This window comes from Takifugu rubripes, chromosome 1 (assembly GCF_901000725.2).
Source record: "Takifugu rubripes chromosome 1, fTakRub1.2, whole genome shotgun sequence".
In the NCBI taxonomy this organism is placed as follows: domain Eukaryota; kingdom Metazoa; phylum Chordata; class Actinopteri; order Tetraodontiformes; family Tetraodontidae; genus Takifugu; species Takifugu rubripes.
In genome coordinates this window covers 2,349,899-2,370,152 of record NC_042285.1, presented here as the reverse complement: position 1 = coordinate 2,370,152, position 20,254 = coordinate 2,349,899, and the positions used below count along the sequence as shown (strand labels likewise).

Here is a 20,254-nt window from a genome sequence, read left to right as displayed (position 1 = left end):
CCTCCTCCTCCTCCTCCTCCTCGGCTGTCTTCATCCCCACTTTATCCTTAATTCCCTAAGATCAGTTTCAGTCTGATGTTCCTGTTGTTTCTGTATCAGAAGCTTAAAGGAGGAGAAAAGGAAGAGCAGAGGAGGAGAGGAAGAGCAGAGGAGGAGAGGAAGAGCAGAGGAAAAGGAAGAGCAGAGGAAAAGGAAGAGCAGAGAAAAGGAAGAGCAGAGGAGGAGAGGAAGAGCAGAGGAAAAGGAAGAGCAGAGGAGGAGAGGAAGAGCAGAGGAAAAGGAAGAGCAGAGGAAAAGGAAGAGCAGAGAAAAGGAAGAGCAGAGGAGGAGAGGAAGAGCAGAGAAAAGGAAGAGGAGAGGAGGAGAAAGAGGAGAGGGGAGGAGGAGAAGAGTAGAGGAGGATAAGAGGGGAGGAGGAGGAAGAGCAGAGGAGGAGAGGAAGAGCAGAGAAAAGGAAGAGGAGAGGAGGAGAAAGAGGACAGGGGAGGAGGAGGAAGAGCAGAGGAGGATAAGAGGGGAGGAGGAGGAAGAGCAGAGGAGAGGAGGAGGAGGAAGAGGAGAGGAAGAGGAGAGGAAGAGCATAGGAGAGCAGAGGAGAGGAAGAGGAAGAGCAGAGGAGGAGGAGGAAGAGCAGAGGAGAGGCCCAGTAGTCCTCTGGGATGCTCTGTGAATGTAGTAACACCTGTTTGGATGCTGATCATGTTGATCCACCTGTGGGTTCACGAGTCCTTGCGGCTCTTGACAGTCTGTTCATCAGAGATGGTCTTGATGAGAGAGGGTGCTGGTGCATTCTGGGTAACGTGTCGTGTCTCTGCAGCTCTCGCCCACAGACAAGAGTTTGGAGTTTGACCGAGACTTCCGGCTCAGGCACTACGCCGGTGACGTGGTGTGAGTATCCTCATTCATGCACCAGGAGCGCTCCCTCCATTTTCACACCTGTACATTTTTACATATTCATGAAGAAAGAATCTTTTCAGATTCTTAAATAAAACAGAACCCGTCTGAGTTGAACCGTCTGAGTACCCCGACGTTGTTGCTAGTTAGGAATTCCAAAAGTGCACCACTGTTAACGCGATAAAGGGTTTAAACGCCATTTAAATTCATCAATTACACTTGAAAACTCTCCAAATGATGTGATGGAGACACAGAGAGTTAATTTGTGAGGGCTGAGTGCCTCCCCCCCCCCCCCCGCCTCCCCTCCCCTGGGGGAGGCAGGATTGATCCTTGAGCCTCTTTTAGAGTGAAGCACTTAGCCGCTAACTGAACACATTAATGTGTATATTTGCCTGCAGAGCTATATTTAGACAGCTGCCATTTAAACACGCTGTGGCCTTTTGTATTCACGTTAGCTTTGGCTTTGACATTGTTGGCTAATGAAAGAATGCCTGATGAGGATTTGGTGTTATGTTTTTAAAAAAAAAGATGTTTTAATGCTGGGAAGCGATCAAAGAACATGTGAGGAGGAGGCTCCATTAAGATAGCTAGCTAGCCACATGTTGTGAATTTTATTATAAAATCAACACATCAGTGGCAGTTATGAAAGTTTAATTAATTAATAGTTCAATCCTGTAGAATCATGGCGGCACCAGTAGAAAGGGACCGGCACCCCAGAACTAGCATTTAGCTAGCTCTTTTTACCTGACAGGAAGTAGCGCACGGCTAAGCGGCGTTGCTGTTTCCACAGGTACTCGGTGGTGGGCTTCATCGACAAGAACAAAGACACTCTGTTCCAGGATTTCAAGAGACTCTTGTACAACAGGTGACACACACTTAAAACAAAAACACCTCCGACTACTGACGACCTCAGTCCGGCTCTTAACTTAAACGTAAACATGGAGTTCAGCCACTTCCTGTCACTCACACATTTGACTTCTGCTCCGTTGGGTTTCTCCTGCCTCCAGTTCGAACCCTGTGCTGAAGGTCATGTGGCCCGAGGGCAAGCTGAGCATCACCGAGGTCACCAAACGACCTCTGACGGCGGCGACGCTCTTCAAGAACTCCATGATCTCGCTGGTGGAGAACCTGGCCAGCAAGGTGAGGAGTCGGCCGCCACGCCTCAAGGCTCCCGCCGCCGTTGTTAACGCCCTGCCGCCCTCTGCAGGAACCCTACTACGTCCGCTGCGTCAAGCCCAACGACGTCAAGTCCCCGCTGCTGTTTGAGGAGGAGCGCTGCCGCCATCAGGTGGAGTATCTCGGGCTGCTGGAGAACGTCCGAGTGCGGCGCGCCGGCTTCGCCTACAGACAGACGTACCCCCGCTTCCTGCAGAGGTAGCGCCTCCCAGATTTAACAGTAGAGTTACGCCTTTTATCATTGTTTTAAATACAGTTTTCAATGCAGTAAAACCACAGGCACCGGCGGTGGGCGTGGCCTCCTGATCCTCTTTAAGTCACTATTGTTATACTGCTGTTTCTCTGACATCATGACTGAGGAGGAAAGGGCATAAAAGCCTCACAGGTCTCATATTTCATAGTAATTATCGCCCTGGAAGGACTTTTCGGGATGTAAAATTACCCCTAACCACCACTGGGCGGGCTGCAGGTGCGCCGCAATAATTAATCCCCTTTATCACGTATTAAACGATGTGGTTTCCAGGCGCCACACCGGGAGCTGAAGCCCGCGCCTGTTGAGTCATTAAGACGGTGCTCTGCAGTTTCCCCACATAAAAAAGGTCCAAAGAATGAACGGACCTGACACCCAGCGGCCGCATTGATTGTTCATCTAATAACAGATTCCCCCTTTTATGGCCTTGTCGATGAGCGCTCGTTGTTTCTCACCTTTAATCACTCCAACCACCTCAGCGACACTGTTAGCAACAGAAATGAATAGCATGGCTTTCGCTTCCTCCTGCAGGTATAAGATGATCTCAGAGTTCACCTGGCCCAATCACGACCTGGGGTCAGATAAGGACGCGGTCAAGAGGCTCCTGCAGGGCTGTGGATTTGACCACGACGTGGCCTACGGCAAGACCAAGGTCTTCGTCCGCACGCCGCGCACCCTGTTCAGCCTGGAGGAGCAGCGGGCCGAGATGGTCCAGAGAATCGTCCTCTTCCTCCAGAAGGTCAGAATCCGACCAGGTAGCGTTTAGCCTGGCGCCGAGCTGCTGCCGCGGCGTCGCTTTGTCACGTATTTTCTTTGACGTCACTGTAAAGACGTCAGATTCCTTCACTTCGTGGATCTCTGGTCCAGCATAAATAGGCTCTGCTGACTGATGACCTTGGGATTGATCCATGACCCTCAGGAAGGGGGGGGGGGGGGGTCCTTCCCCTTTTCCCTAGGGAGAATCCTGCCTCTTACTTCCAGGATCAGCGTCCATTCATTCCCGGGGGAATTCCTTGAGGAGAGGCGGATTTTCCACCGCCACAAAGCCGGCAGAGCAGCGGATCAGACGATGTCGCATCGCTCGGCTCAAACGCCCTAAAGGACAAAAACGTGTCTCTTTACGCATCTATGACGCCATCTTAAAAGACAGTCTGAGTCTGCTCCTCTTCCCCTGAGTCCGCTCCTCTTCCCTATATCGGCAGCTGCCAGGCGGCGCTGCCAACCTGCGCACCTCTTAACCCTCCAGGTTCGGTCGGGTTGCCGTAGTTGCAGCAACTGCTGAGCCGATCTAACCAACAGTCCTCAGCCATGAGCTTGTTCTGTTCCGTTGTTCCAATGTGATCACAATGCTAATTCCTGTTAGCATGTTCCTGGGAACTGCCATCATTGACACTAATAGATGTAATGCTAACATGTTGCTGTAGGTTTGCTTCCTGCTCCCATCAGGGGGCGATAGAGAACCGAAGCCTTTGTGTCCCCACATTCGATCGTTGGTGCAGCTCAGCACTTTAAACCTTTAAATGATTACCTCCCATAGAGTGAGGAGGCGGGGCCTGTGGCTGGTGGTGGGAGGGGCTCTCCAGTCAGGCAGACACGTTCTTCATAGCTTTGACAAAATCTGCCCCCAGTCTAACATATAAATACAGATTTCATAAATTATACATTGCACCCCCTCCTTCCCTCTGTTATAATGAATATTTCATAAACTCAGGCTCAGTCATCCACATCGCCTTAACTGTCGCCGCTTGTCAGAGCAGCAGCGGTGACGGGGGATCTCCCCCCCCCCTCCCCGTCTATCCTGGTTGAGGCTAACCGCTGAAGGACGCTTTGGCTGTTTTCAGTTTTTTCCACGGTAGCAGTGAAGCTGGGATGTCTCTTGTTGGCTAATATTAGCACTGATCCTGTGACTCCTCGATATTTGTGTCCTGACCTTTGATAATCACTTTACAAATGCGAGCGGTACAATGCAGCTGGCCTTTTGCGTGTTTCTCTGCCATCTGTAAAAATATCCTTCCCTTTACAAAACCGGGCGAAAATCAAATCTGTTTCCATGGAAACCGTCCAAAGTTTATCTGCCCTATAGGTCAATTTATCTCAGTTTTCTATAAAAATGAAGAAAGAAAAACAAGACCTCCCTTGAACAGGAAGAAACCTTGAACGGGACCAGACTCAACAATGCTGTATTTCTGTTCCCATCTCTTCTTTTTATTTTTAGCTGGATTGGTGCTGTTTTACTGAAGCCGTGTCCTTCAGAGCTGGAACTGCTGACAACCAGCAATACTCTACCAATCTATTCCCTCCTGTCCCATGTAGTTGATGGATGAACCATTCAAAGCCGTTCAATTTACCCTCCAATAGCACCCTTTTTAATTAGATTGTGCTGTTCTGGATCCGCCTGTGCAGTTTACGCATGCTACGTTAGCGCAGAGATTAAAACGTTAGCGTGACCTGAGGAGAATCGTCGTGGCTTAGAGGTGGGAGAGCGCTGCTTGCTAGAGCACGCTATTGACTTATGATAATGGCCGCCTGCCCCTTCCCCTGGCCTGGCGTCTCCCTGTGACAGCCTGCGGCCAAAGAACATTCCCACCACTCTAAATTGTGCCACGCTCTCTCGATTCTGCCTCCCTCCGAGAGCATCGAGCCTGTCGCCGGAAACCCCCAGAGGACGTGGGAAGTGTCAGGTGAGCCGACGGTCCTGTCCCTCTTTCCGCGTCTGAAATTATTCCAGCCGTTTGTTCCGATGATGAAACAATGTGAAAGTTCCCGTACGGTTCTTTTAAACTTGCTAACGCCGCAGCTTGTTAAACGGCTGTTTCATCAGAGCTGCAGCCTCAGATCTTTCCATCGCGGCGGTGTCACGATTCTCTCATCTCCCGATGAACGTCGACTATATCAAATAGCGGAGCGTAGCGACCCCCTCCCCTGCTTGTCCTGAAGGCCCATCAGTTGCCTCTGTGCGTCACGCCTGGTGTATTTAACCAGCATGCACCACCACGCCCACAAATAAAAAGCCAATCTGTCCCAGATCCCCAGGCTGGCTTTGATCAGATCGTAAATCCCGGCCCCCAGAGCAGGATGTGGGCACCCCCCCAACCCCCCCATGATGGCAGAGTCTCTTAAAGAATGATCAGATGTCTTTATTGGCCAGCAGAGTGAGGGGGCAGGCAGTCGGGGCCCTTGTTATTGGCCTGATTTATCTGCCTTCCCTCGAGTGTCGTCTTCATCAGCTTGCTGGCGTCATCACCGGGGGAGGGGGGAATGGTGTTTATGGTGTTTGGATGGTGGTTGGACTCGTCATCACTCTTAGTTCTCGCCACTTTCCACCTGTCACACGCTGTAATGAGGCTCAGAAGAGGGGGCAGACACTTACCATCAGGCCGCAAGATGTTTCTTTCTGGTTTTTGTCTCCTGCAGCTTCGCAGATTCCTGATTTAATTAGCGCTTTGTAGCTCAAACCGTTGACGATCTGGCAAAGACCCACGTACCATGTGGCCTCCATGTAGTGCGGCATCTTAACTGAGATCAGTGATGAAGTTAGTCAGTGTAACGCCTGAGCACACACGGAGGGGGGGGGACTCTGTGGCGGAGGGGTGAGGAAGATTTCACATCGGCTACAGAGAGTCGCTTGTTTCAAAGCCGTATCATAAACACGTGATTGTCTTTTTAAATCCAGATATGTGAACGTCTACCTTGGCGTGCTGTGTCTGCAGGTGTGGCGAGGCACGTTAGCCAGAATGCGTTACAGGCGGATGAGGGCAGCACTCGTCATCCTGCGGGCCTACAGATGCTATAAGGTCAAGTCCTACATCCGCGAGGTCAACAGGCGCTTCAGAAACGTGCGCTCCATGAAGGACTACGGCAGGCAGGTGAAGTGGCCCACACCCCCTAAAGTCCTGCGCAAGTTCGAAGAGGCGCTCCGAAGCATCTACAGCAGGTACCCGGTCGAAAACCTTGTCAGGCTTTATTTCAGCATTTGAAATTCCAAGAGCGGATCTGTCGGAAAGGGGGAAATCGCACATTCTCCGGTGTTATTTTCTATCCGGACGAGTCTGTTCGGAGCGGCTCACGCGTGTTTCCTTTTGCCTCGGGATCGCGCTGCGTATTGATTTTCCTTCCGCCGTCAAAGACTCATCTCTGCCTTTCATCCCAATGTCTGTTCCCGTTGCTCCTCCTCCTTTGAAGCTGAAGGCAGAAAGAGAGAAAAGCTTTCCTGAAACATCATGTTGGCTGTCGGCATGTGTGAGGGAAAGGTCAGCGCGGCGCAGCTGAGGGCTGCCGCGATCCCGGCTGAACTCACTCTGCAGACGAAGAAAAGTCGATTTTTCTTCTAACCGTTTTTTTCTTCCCCTCTTTCTGTGTCTTTGAACGCATCTTCCCCCAGGTGGTGGGCTTGGACGCTAATCAAAGGCCTGACTCCAGAGGAGACCCTGCAGGTGAGGGCAAAGGTCGCCAGTCTGGAAGCCCTGAAGGGCCAGAGAGCCGACATGGGTCTCCAGAGGACTTGGGAAGGAAACTACCTGGTAGGTGTGAGAGATGGTGGAGCTCATTGTTTGTCTGTTTGTCAAGTGTTGCATGCAAGAGTCGGTGACATAGACTTAACTCTTGTGTCAGCAGAAGCGCGACAGCCCCGACACGGCTGCATCGTTTGCGCTAATTACCAGTGAGCTGCAGCGGAAAGACAAATTCATGCGGGTTCTGTTCTCCTGCAATGTCCGCAAGGTGAGAAGACTTAGAAATCATCCATCTGGCACGCAGCCGGCGTTGCTAGGGTTTTGGATGAAGTGCCTAAAGTCGAGCTTTGTGTTTGTCAGATCAACCGTTTCCATAGGGCGGAGGACCGAGCTGTGCTCATCACTGACCGTCACCTGTACAAAATGGACCCCCTGAAGCAGTACAAGCCCATGAAGACCCTCCCCCTTTACAATGTAGGACACTTCATCTGTTTTACTGGTTTTTATTTGCAAACACAGGCTGGTAAACCAAAGACATCCCATTAGACACAAGTCTCAAAGCAGTTTATAATGCAGCAGCAGGAGGAGCAGAAGGAGCAGTCCTTCTATCGCCAAATCCATGAATCCAATATCGAGGTGCAGCTGATCAATATGAGTGATAGTGAAAACGATTTTAGCAGAATTACACTTGATAAAGTGAATCGTACTTTCTGCCGCTGCTGCGGCTCTTGATGGTCGTGGTGAAAGGCATTGTGGGATACATAGCTGTCCCAAGTCCACACAAATCAGGTCTGACGCGTACTTGATAAAATGGGCGGTTAGGGTACTTGAATTGGAACAATACTCAGGTAGCAACTGTTGATGTACACGAAATGTACATGTAAGTAGGAACACATACACAAAACAGAAAAATGAAATTTTATGGCTATAGCTTCAAGTCTTGTGCGCTCTCCACTCCCATTGGGCGCCGTGGAGACCAGAGAAAACACCCAAACTCTCCGACGCTGGTAGACAGGCACTTCGTCCCTAAATAGGTGGCCTGATGTAAATTGCCGACAGGTTGCTTACCGCAACCATTTCTTCTAGTAATCAATCATCAGCAGGGATGATACAACATGTTAAAAACTCCCAAAGTTTCTGAGCCTTATTTGAGAAAAACCTGGAGAAAATGTTCCTCTTTTTAGATGGCCTCTTGACGAGTTTACGCAAGATGGTGACCATGCAGTCTGCAACGACTGGCTCCTCCGAGTACTTGAGTAAGAACAGAACCTTGTTTGGATTGCCTAACTCTTTGCGCAGGATCTTTTGGATTTTGTCGTCCATCTTCTTAAATGAGTCATCGGTGATACATATATCTTCATCTTTGACTCTCTCCCAGATGTATTCATTGAGGTACGCGATGAGGTCATCACTGCATGGAGGTTTCATATTTGCTTTGGCATAAATTTGATAAATGATCTTATGTATGAACAGCTTGACATATGTCTTGTGTTTGAACGTCTCTATCTTTTCTTGTAGTTCGTCTTCACATGAAGAAATGGTGCAATCTCTTTCTGAATAGTAGGACAGTTTAGGAGAGGCTGGATATTCCCGTGGTTCCTCATCAGCTACAGAGGGGCTGATATTCCATCCTAAATCTCTATCTGAACAAAAAGAGACTAAAGGTGGTTCTTCATCCTCAATTAAAGAAACGGTCTTATCTCCTAAATCTCCATCTGAATGAGGAGAGTAGGAACCTGACTCATTATCCTCCTCGTTTTCAGAAATGGTCTCACTTGCTTTTGGATCTCCATCTGAATCATAAGAGAGTGATGGAGATGGGCTAGGAGAGATTGAAGCTGGTTCTTCGTCCTCCTCATCTACAAAAATGACCTTATTTCCTTCTGATCGAGGAGAGACTAAAGCTGAGTCTTCGTCCTCCTCACCTACTGAAGCTGGTTCTTTGTCTTCCTGACTTTCATGAGTCACTGAAGGTTCCTGTGGTTCTTCATCAGCTACAGAAGGGCTGATATTCAATTCTAAATCTCTATCGCTATCTGAACAAAAAGAGATTAAAGGTAGTTGTTCATCCTCAATTAAAGAAACGGTCTTTTCTCCTAAACCTCCATCTGAATGAGGAGAGTAGGAACCTGACTCATTATCCTCCTTGTTTACAGAAATGGTCTCACTTGCTTTTGGATCTCCATCTGAATCATAAGGGCTTGATGGAGATGGGCTAGGAGAGATTGAAGCTGGTTCTTCATCCTCCTCATCTACAAAAATGACCTTATTTCCTTCTGATTGAGGAGGGATTGAAAATGGCTTTTTGTCTTCCTGACTTTCATGAGTCACTGAAGGTTCCTGTGGTTCTTCATCAGCTACAGAAGGGCTGATATTCAATCCTAAATCACTATCGCTATCTGAACAAAAAGAGATTAAAGGTAGTTGTTCATCCATAATTAAAGAAACGTTCTTTTCTCCTAAACCTCCATCTGAATGAGGAGAGTAGGAACCTGACTCATTATCCTCCTTGTTTACAGAAATGGTCTCAATCCTCCCTTTTACTTGTGTCTGAATATCTTCTGAAGTTGCAACTTCCTCGTCATATATATTATCTGATAAATGGTCCTCTGTAAAGACCACGTATCTGTTGGAGACTGGGGTGTCTTCTAATTCTGTAAATACCTGACCCTCCAGTTCAATGGGGCAGGGGCTGGAGCTGGTGTTAACAAGGCTGCTTAATTTTTCCATTATTCGTTATTGCATATAGTTTATTGCATTGGTATTGAACATATAATACTTTTCCCTTACCTAAACAAAAATATATTAATGGATCAAAGCCTTATAGCACAATTAATGTGTTGTGCTTTGATCCATATCTGCTATTTGTGTGTTAAACCTGTGATAATAACTCCAAAGTCACAAAACTGCTTTATTTATATATTGCCCTTATTCTCTTGTTTATAAATAATTTTATGCATTACTTGTGTCTATCATAGAATAAATATCTGGATCTCAATAACAAAGTAGCAATTAAACTACAAATAACATGTTTTTGGATATAGGCACTATAAGAGGCCATCAATTCTATGCTTAAAACTGTGTATACGCCATCATACTGTGCTTTTATTCTTCTACAAACTGGCTGTAGTCTAGTCCCCAACTGTCACATGGAAGATATATGTAACAATCTTTAGATTCTCTGGGTGATGTTTTTATTTGACCTGGACACATTGAGGCAAGTTCCAAAAATATCACCTAAAATACACACACGCACAACCTCACCAGGTCCCAATATATTTTATTAACCTTTTCTGTTTAGTACAAGTTCTGTTTTTTGTGTCTTACTTTCTGCAGTATTGATTATACATAAATACCATTTTCAGCAGCTTTTCTGAAAAAAACTTTCAAGTCAATCTGGCTAACTTTTATTGTAGGATTTTTGGTCACTTTTAAAAACAATTAGCCTAGCCATTTTTTTAAGCTTTCATTTGAAATTCTGGTGAATCCATGATCAAATGCTGCAACCTTTTCTTCTGATCGTAAAAACGGGCATCTAAAATCCTGCTACAGACTATGACACAATATTTGTTTGGGTAAGGTCTTGTTCTTCAACTTCTGGCAGCTTATCCAGGTAGTTGGGGTAGCAGCCTCAACAGGCAAGGCCAAGCACTCCTCTTCCCAGCTACTTCCACTCCTCATGGGAATTCCATGGTGTTCTCAGGCCATCCAAGGGATACGATCTTTCCGCTGTATCCTAGGTCTGCCCCGGGGTCTCCAACATAGGCATGCCGCAAACACGGACATGCCCCATTGAGGTATCCAGGAGCCTCCCTACGGACGGCTGACCACCTCACCCTACCTGTAAGGCAGAGCCCAGTCACGCTGTGAAGGAAAATCATTTGACATCTTGTATTTTCAATCGTGTCCTTACGATCATTACCCAAATGTTATGACCATTGGTAGGGGGTTGGAATGTAGATTTGCTGGTCAACAGAGAACCATGCCTCCTGGCTCAGCTCTCTATTCCACAGCGGACCAACTCGGTGTCGGCAGTACTGCATATGCTGCTCCAATCCAACTGTCAATCTTATGATTCTGAGATACTTGGACTCCTCCTCTTGGGGCAGTCACTCCTATACAATGACACTGGGCAGTCCACCCTTTTCTGTCTGAGCACCATGGTCTCTAATTTTGAGTTGCTAATCTTTATCTCAGCTCTGTCCACAAACATTATGAACTGCTGTGGAGGCATAGTTGTCCCAAGTTCAGAATGAGCCTTCATGGCATAGAGGAGGGCTTCCATTTGTTCTATTGTTTCCCTTCCAAGCACTCTCTCCACAAACTTTACCTGTCTCTCCAAGGTTGAACTCCAAAGCTGGCCACAATGTGCACAAAGCTTTATCAATGCCCTCCGGTCATGGACAATTCCCAGGCAGACAAGACAAGCCTCTTGGGAATTTGTTTTTGTGCAAGGAGAAGCTGTACCACTGAAGACTTTGCCTGCCTGTTTGGGTTCCAAGCACATATTGAGATAGAGAACCCAGTGAAATTAGAACTCAATCAATCTCAATCAATCAATCTTTATTTATATAGCGTCTTTTACAATCAAAATTGTTTCAAGGCGCTTTCCAGAATCCCAGGGCCTAACCCCAGACAAGCAACAATGGCAAGGAAAAACTCCCCTTTAACAGGAAGAAACCTTGAGCAGGACCAAGCTCATGTAGGGGGACCCTCCTGCTGATGGCCGGCTGGGTAGAGAGAGAGGAGAGAGAGAAGGAGAGGGCGAAAGAGAGGAGAACACTGCATCACATCAGGAACTCCATGGGTACCTGATGACTACAGGCTCAAATTGACTGTTGCCTGTAAACAAAGTCATGCTGCCTATCAAGACCTAGTTGGCTTGACTTATGGAGGTGTTCTTGAAAAGGTGAAGAGAATAAGAACTGAAGGATGACTGTGGTGACATATAGGTAGATGTCTCATATAAGTCACCAAAGGTCAGCTGTGAATAGTGGTGACTTCAGCAGGCCACACAAGGGTGTGATATCCTGACTAAAATATTTTGTAATGAGTTACTTGAAAGTGAAGGGTCTATCCCTTTGACTATCTAAACAGGAGGGAAAATCCATGCTTGGAAAAAACCTCAAAGTATGGTGGAGCCGGGACCACTTACTGTTGTCACTGTAAAAAAAAAGAAAACCTCATTCACATAGCAAAAAATTCCTGCATGAACTTTTTTGTAGCATCACCACCAACATGGCCAACGTGACTATCCTGCTTTCCAATTAGGGAACATGGATAGTGCTAAAATACAATTCCCATGGCAATGCGACGCTCTAGTCTGCTAGTTTATGAATGAATGAGGGATGTGTTCCAACATTAACATCTATAGTTTAAAAAAAAGGTCTTGTAATGACATGAAAGCCCTAAACAGGTGCAGAAATTCAAAAATGGCATTTTTATTTGACATTTTGATAAGATAATGATCAAATTAAAACATAAATGTGTTAAGGCTGGGGTTTTTACAGGACCCAAAAGCAGGCAAAAAGCAGTGATAAAAAGTCCAAAAACTAGTTTTTCTTTAACAAACAAACTGGTAGTCCTCCTGGACCGTGGGGGAAAACTCGTCCAGTCTTCTGGGGTGCACCAAGAGCTCCAGAGCGGAGCCAACAGAGGGGTCAAGTCTCGCGCGCTCTCCACTCCCATTGGGCGCCGTGGAGACCAGAGAAAACACCCAAACTCTCCGACGCTGGTAGACAGGCGCTTCGTCCCTAAATAGGTGGCCTCATGTAAATTGCCGACAGGTTGCTTACTGCAACCATTTCTTCGAGTAATCAATCATCAGCAGGGATGATACAACATGTTAAAAACTCCCAAAGTTTCTGAGCCTTATTTGAGAAAAACCTGGAGAAAATGTTCCTCTTTTTAGATGGCCTCTTGACGAGTTTACGCAAGATGGTGACCATGCAGTCTGCAACGACTGGCTCCTCCGAGTACTTGAGTAAGAACAGAACCTTGTTTGGATTGCCTAACTCTTTGCGCAGGATCTTTTGGATTTTATCGTCCATCTTCTTAAATGAGTCATCGGTGATACATATATCTTCATCTTTGACTCTCTCCCAGATATATTCATTGAGGTACGCGATGAGGTCATCACTGCATGGAGGTTTCATATTTGCTTTGGCATAAATTTGATAAATGATCTTATGTATGAACAGCTTGACATATGTCTTGTGTTTGAACGTCTCTATCTTTTCTTGTGGTTCGTCTTCACATGAAGAAATGGTGCAATCTCTTTCTGAATAGTAGGACAGTTTAGGAGAGGCTGGATATTCCCGTGGTTCCTCATCAGCTACAGAGGGGCTGATATTCCATCCTAAATCTCTATCTGAACAAAAAGAGACTAAAGGTGGTTCTTCATCCTCAATTAAAGAAACGGTCTTATCTCCTAAATCTCCATCTGAATGAGGAGAGTAGGAACCTGACTCATTATCCTCCTCGTTTTCAGAAATGGTCTCACTTGCTTTTGGATCTCCATCTGAATCATAAGAGAGTGATGGAGATGGGCTAGGAGAGATTGAAGCTGGTTCTTCGTCCTCCTCATCTACAAAAATGACCTTATTTCCTTCTGATCGAGGAGAGACTAAAGCTGAGTCTTCGTCCTCCTCACCTACTGAAGCTGGTTCTTTGTCTTCCTGACTTTCATGAGTCACTGAAGGTTCCTGTGGTTCTTCATCAGCTACAGAAGGGCTGATATTCAATTCTAAATCTCTATCGCTATCTGAACAAAAAGAGACTAAAGGTAGTTGTTCATCCTCAATTAAAGAAACGGTCTTTTCTCCTAAACCTCCATCTGAATGAGGAGAGTAGGAACCTGACTCATTATCCTCCTTGTTTACAGAAATGGTCTCACTTGCTTTTGGATCTCCATCTGAATCATAAGGGCTTGATGGAGATGGGCTAGGAGAGATTGAAGCTGGTTCTTCATCCTCCTCATCTACAAAAATGACCTTATTTCCTTCTGATTGAGGAGGGATTGAAAATGGCTTTTTGTCTTCCTGACTTTCATGAGTCACTGAAGGTTCCTGTGGTTCTTCATCAGCTACAGAAGGGCTGATATTCAATCCTAAATCACTATCGCTATCTGAACAAAAAGAGATTAAAGGTAGTTGTTCATCCATAATTAAAGAAACGTTCTTTTCTCCTAAACCTCCATCTGAATGAGGAGAGTAGGAACCTGACTCATTATCCTCCTTGTTTACAGAAATGGTCTCAATCCTCCCTTTTACTTGTGTCTGAATATCTTCTGAAGTTGCAACTTCCTCGTCATATATATTATCTGATAAATGGCCCTCTGTAAAGACCACGTATCTGTTGGAGACTGGGGTGTCTTCTAATTCTGTAAATACCTGACCCTCCAGTTCAATGGGGCAGGGGCTGGAGCTGGTGTTAACAAGGCTGCTTAATTTTTCCATTATTCGTTATTGCATATAGTTTATTGCATTGGTATTGAACATATAATACTTTTCCCTTACCTAAACAAAAATATATTAATGGATCAAAGCCTTATAGCACAATTAATGTGTTGTGCTTTGATCCATATCTGCTATTTGTGTGTTAAACCTGTGATAATAACTCCAAAGTCACAAAACTGCTTTATTTATATATTGCCCTTATTCTCTTGTTTATAAATAATTTTATGCATTACTTGTGTCTATCATAGAATAAATATCTGGATCTCAATAACAAAGTAGCAATTAAACTACAAATAACATGTTTTTGGATATAGGCACTATAAGAGGCCATCAATTCTATGCTTAAAACTGTGTATACGCCATCATACTGTGCTTTTATTCTTCTACAAACTGGCTGTAGTCTAGTCCCCAACTGTCACATGGAAGATATATGTAACAATCTTTAGATTCTCTGGGTGATGTTTTTATTTGACCTGGACACGTTGAGGCAAGTTCCAAAAATATCACCTAAAATACACACACGCACAACCTCACCAGGTCCCAATATATTTTATTAACCTTTTCTGTTTAGTACAAGTTCTGTTTTTTGTGTCTTACTTTCTGCAGTATTGATTATACATAAATACCATTTTCAGCAGCTTTTCTGAAAAAAACTTTCAAGTCAATCTGGCTAACTTTTATTGTAGGATTTTTGGTCACTTTTAAAAACAATTAGCCTAGCCATTTTTTTAAGCTTTCATTTGAAATTCTGATGAATCCATGATCAAATGCTGCAACCTTTTCTTCTGATCGTAAAAACGGGCATCTAAAATCCTGCTACAGACTATGACACAATATTTGTTTGGGTAAGGTCTTGTTCTTCAACTTCTGGCAGCTTATCCAGGTAGTTGGGGTAGCAGCCTCAACAGGCAAGGCCAAGCACTCCTCTTCCCAGCTACTTCCACTCCTCATGGGAATTCCATGGTGTTCTCAGGCCATCCAAGGGATACGATCTTTCCGCTGTATCCTAGGTCTGCCCCGGGGTCTCCAACATAGGCATGCCGCAAACACGGACATGCCCCATTGAGGTATCCAGGAGCCTCCCTACGGACGGCTGACCACCTCACCCTACCTGTAAGGCAGAGCCCAGTCACGCTGTGAAGGAAAATCATTTGACATCTTGTATTTTCAATCGTGTCCTTACGATCATTACCCAAATGTTATGACCATTGGTAGGGGGTTGGAATGTAGATTTGCTGGTCAACAGAGAACCATGCCTCCTGGCTCAGCTCTCTATTCCACAGCGGACCAACTCGGTGTCGGCAGTACTGCATATGCTGCTCCAATCCAACTGTCAATCTTATGATTCTGAGATACTTGGACTCCTCCTCTTGGGGCAGTCACTCCTATACAATGACACTGGGCAGTCCACCCTTTTCTGTCTGAGCACCATGGTCTCTAATTTTGAGTTGCTAATCTTTATCTCAGCTCTGTCCACAAACATTATGAACTGCTGTGGAGGCATAGTTGTCCCAAGTTCAGAATGAGCCTTCATGGCATAGAGGAGGGCTTCCATTTGTTCTATTGTTTCCCTTCCAAGCACTCTCTCCACAAACTTTACCTGTCTCTCCAAGGTTGAACTCCAAAGCTGGCCACAATGTGCACAAAGCTTTATCAATGCCCTCCGGTCATGGACAATTCCCAGGCAGACAAGACAAGCCTCTTGGGAATTTGTTTTTGTGCAAGGAGAAGCTGTACCACTGAAGACTTTGCCTGCCTGTTTGGGTTCCAAGCACATATTGAGATAGAGAACCCAGTGAAATTAGAACTCAATCAATCTCAATCAATCAATCTTTATTTATATAGCGTCTTTTACAATCAAAATTGTTTCAAGGCGCTTTCCAGAATCCCAGGGCCTAACCCCAGACAAGCAACAATGGCAAGGAAAAACTCCCCTTTAACAGGAAGAAACCTTGAGCAGGACCAAGCTCATGTAGGGGGACCCTCCTGCTGATGGCCGGCTGGGTAGAGAGAGAGGAGAGAGAGAAGGAGAGGGCGAAAGAGAGGAGAACACTGCATCACATCAGGAACTCCATGGGTACCTGATGACTACAGGCTCAAATTGACTGTTGCCTGTAAACAAAGTCATGCTGCCTATCAAGACCTAGTTGGCTTGACTTATGGAGGTGTTCTTGAAAAGGTGAAGAGAATAAGAACTGAAGGATGACTGTGGTGACATATAGGTAGATGTCTCATATAAGTCACCAAAGGTCAGCTGTGAATAGTGGTGACTTCAGCAGGCCACACAAGGGTGTGATATCCTGACTAAAATATTTTGTAATGAGTTACTTGAAAGGGAAGGGTCTATCCCTTTGACTATCTAAACAGGAGGGAAAATCCATGCTTGGAAAAAACCTCAAAGTATGGTGGAGCCGGGACCACTTGGAGCACCTGTTGTCACTGTAAAAAAAAGAAAACCTCATTCACATAGCAAAAAATTCCCGCATGAACTTTTTTGTAGCATCACCACCAACATGGCCAACGTGACTATCCTGCTTTCCAATTAGGGAACATGGATAGTGTTAAAATACAATTCCCATGGCAATGCGACGCTCTAGTCTGCTAGTTTATGAATGAATGAGGGATGTGTTCCAACATTAACATCTATAGTTTAAAAAAAAGGTCTTGTAATGACATGAAAGCCCTAAACAGGTGCAGAAATTCAAAAATGGCATTTTTATTTGACATTTTGATAAGATAATGATCAAATTAAAACATAAATGTGTTAAGGCTGGGGTTTTTACAGGACCCAAAAGCAGGCAAAAAGCAGTGATAAAAAGTCCAAAAACTAGTTTTTCTTTAACAAACAAACTGGTAGTCCTCCTGGACCGTGGGGGAAAACTCGTCCAGTCTTCTGGGGTGCACCAAGAGCTCCAGAGCGGAGCCAACAGAGGGGTCAAGTCTCGCGCGCTCTCCACTCCCATTGGGCGCCGTGGAGACCAGAGAAAACACCCAAACTCTCCGACGCTGGTAGACAGGCGCTTCGTCCCTAAATAGGTGGCCTCATGTAAATTGCCGACAGGTTGCTTACTGCAACCATTTCTTCGAGTAATCAATCATCAGCAGGGATGATACAACATGTTAAAAACTCCCAAAGTTTCTGAGCCTTATTTGAGAAAAACCTGGAGAAAATGTTCCTCTTTTTAGATGGCCTCTTGACGAGTTTACGCAAGATGGTGACCATGCAGTCTGCAACGACTGGCTCCTCCGAGTACTTGAGTAAGAACAGAACCTTGTTTGGATTGCCTAACTCTTTGCGCAGGATCTTTTGGATTTTATCGTCCATCTTCTTAAATGAGTCATCGGTGATACATATATCTTCATCTTTGACTCTCTCCCAGATGTATTCATTGAGGTACGCGATGAGGTCATCACTGCATGGAGGTTTCATATTTGCTTTGGCATAAATTTGATAAATGATCTTATGTATGAACAGCTTGACATATGTCTTGTGTTTGAACGTCTCTATCTTTTCTTGTGGTTCGTCTTCACATGAAGAAATGGTGCAATCTCTTTCTGAATAGTAGGACAGTTTAGGAGAGGCTGGATATTCCCGTGGTTCCTCATCAGCTACAGAGGGGCTGATATTCCATCCTAAATCTCTGTCTGAACAAAAAGAGACTAAAGGTGGTTCTTCATCCTCAATTAAAGAAACGGTCTTATCTCCTAAATCTCCATCTGAATGAGGAGAGTAGGAACCTGACTCATTATCCTCCTCGTTTACAGAAATGGTCTCACTTGCTTTTGGATCTCCATCTGAATCATAAGAGAGTGATGGAGATGGGCTAGGAGAGATTGAAGCTGGTTCTTCATCCTCCTCATTTACAAAAATGACCTTATTTCCTTCTGATCGAGGAGAGACTAAAGCTGAGGCTTCGTCCTCCTCACCTACTGAAGCTGGTTCTTTGTCTTCCTGACTTTCATGAGTCACTGAAGGTTCCTGTGGTTCTTCATCAGCTACAGAAGGGCTGATATTCAATCCTAAATCTCTATCGCTATCTGAACAAAAAGAGATTAAAGGTAGTTGTTCATCCTTAATTAAAGAAACGTTCTTTTCTCCTAAACCTCCATCTGAATGAGGAGAGTAGGAACCTGACTCATTATCCTCCTTGTTTACAGAAATGGTCTCACTTGCTTTTGGATCTCCATCTGAATCATAAGAGCGTGATGGAGATGGGCTAGGAGAGATTGAAGCTGGTTCTTCATCCTCCTCATCTACAAAAATGACCTTATTTCCTTCTGATTGAGGAGGGATTGAAAATGGCTTTTTGTCTTCCTGACTTTCATGAGTCACTGAAGGTTCCTGTGGTTCTTCATCAGCTACAGAAGGGCTGATATTCAATCCTAAATCACTATCGCTATCTGAACAAAAAGAGATTAAAGGTAGTTGTTCATCCATAATTAAAGAAACGTTCTTTTCTCCTAAACCTCCATCTGAATGAGGAGAGTAGGAACCTGACTCATTATCCTCCTTGTTTACAGAAATGGTCTCAATCCTCCCTTTTACTTGTGTCTGAATATCTTCTGAAGTTGCAACTTCCTCGTCATATATATTATCTGATAAATGGTCCTCTGTAAAGACCACGTATCTGTTGGAGACTGGGGTGTCTTCTAATTCTGTAAATACCTGACCCTCCAGTTCAATGGGGCAGGGGCTGGAGCTGGTGTTAACAAGGCTGCTTAATTTTTCCATTATTCGTTATTGCATATCGTTTATTGCATTGGTATTGAACATATAATACTTTTCCCTTACCTAAACAAAAATATATTAATGGATCAAAGCCTTATAGCACAATTAATGTGTTGTGCTTTGATCCATATCTGCTCTTTGTGTGTTAAACCTGTGATAATAACTCCAAAGTCACAAAACTGCTTTATTTATATATTGCCCTTATTCTCTTGTTTATAAATAATTTTATGCATTACTTGTGTCTATCATAGAATAAATATCTGGATCTCAATAACAAAGTAGCAATTAAACTACAAATAACATGTTTTTGGATATAGGCACTATAAGAGGCCATCAATTCTATGCTTAAAACTGTGTATACGCCATCATACTGTGCTTTTATTCTTCTACAAACTGGCTGTAGTCTAGTCCCCAACTGTCACATGGAAGATATATGTAACAATCTTTAGATTCTCTGGGTGATGTTTTTATTTGACCTGGACACGTTGAGGCAAGTTCCAAAAATATCACCTAAAATACACACACGCACAACCTCACCAGGTCCCAATATATTTTATTAACCTTTTCTGTTTAGTACAAGTTCTGTTTTTTGTGTCTTACTTTCTGCAGTATTGATTATACATAAATACCATTTTCAGCAGCTTTTCTGAAAAAAACTTTCAAGTCAACCTGGCTAACTTTTATTGTAGGATTTTTGGTCACTTTTAAAAACAATTAGCCTAGCCATTTTTTTAAGCTTTCATTTGAAATTCTGATGAATCCATGATCAAATGCTGCAACCTTTTCTTCTGATCGTAAAAACGGGCATCTAAAATCCTGCTACAGACTATGACACAATATTTGTTTGGGTAAGGTCTTGTTCTTCAACTTCTGGCAGCTTATCCAGGTAGTTGGGGTAGCAGCCTCAACAGGCAAGGCCAAGCACTCCTCTTCCCAGCTACTTCCACTCCTCATGGGAATTCCATGGTGTTCTCAGGCCATCCAAGGGATACGATCTTTCCGCTGTATCCTAGGTCTGCCCCGGGGTCTCCAACATAGGCATGCCGCAAACACGGACATGCCCCATTGAGGTATCCAGGAGCCTCCCTACGGACGGCTGACCACCTCACCCTACCTGTAAGGCAGAGCCCAGTCACGCTGTGAAGGAAAATCATTTGACATCTTGTATTTTCAATCGTGTCCTTACGATCATTACCCAAATGTTATGACCATTGGTAGGGGGTTGGAATGTAGATTTGCTGGTCAACAGAGAACCATGCCTCCTGGCTCAGCTCTCTATTCCACAGCGGACCAACTC

General features: G+C 44.9%; 1 protein-coding gene and 1 long non-coding RNA gene across 3 annotated transcripts in view; one reads left to right on the top strand and one right to left on the bottom strand.

The window, feature by feature from the left end:
- The window catches only part of myo1d (myosin 1D), a 79,771-nt gene that overhangs the window by 13,627 nt on the left and 45,890 nt on the right, over nucleotides 1–20,254 (top strand). For both annotated transcript variants that reach the window (XM_029839285.1, XM_029839281.1), the window contains exons 12-20: nucleotides 818–888; nucleotides 1,685–1,759; nucleotides 1,902–2,034; nucleotides 2,102–2,268; nucleotides 2,852–3,059; nucleotides 6,031–6,254; nucleotides 6,702–6,840; nucleotides 6,935–7,039; nucleotides 7,132–7,245. In XM_029839285.1, the coding sequence (XP_029695145.1) occupies nucleotides 818–888; nucleotides 1,685–1,759; nucleotides 1,902–2,034; nucleotides 2,102–2,268; nucleotides 2,852–3,059; nucleotides 6,031–6,254; nucleotides 6,702–6,840; nucleotides 6,935–7,039; nucleotides 7,132–7,245 (1,236 nt within the window). The remainder of the gene's footprint in view (nucleotides 1–817; nucleotides 889–1,684; nucleotides 1,760–1,901; nucleotides 2,035–2,101; nucleotides 2,269–2,851; nucleotides 3,060–6,030; nucleotides 6,255–6,701; nucleotides 6,841–6,934; nucleotides 7,040–7,131; nucleotides 7,246–20,254) is intronic.
- Nucleotides 4,664–6,741, bottom strand: LOC115250523 (uncharacterized). Its single transcript, XR_003889090.1, has 3 exons — nucleotides 6,618–6,741; nucleotides 6,010–6,502; nucleotides 4,664–5,836 (listed from the first exon to the last, which is right to left on the bottom strand). It is a non-coding gene; the product is annotated as an uncharacterized lncRNA (long non-coding RNA).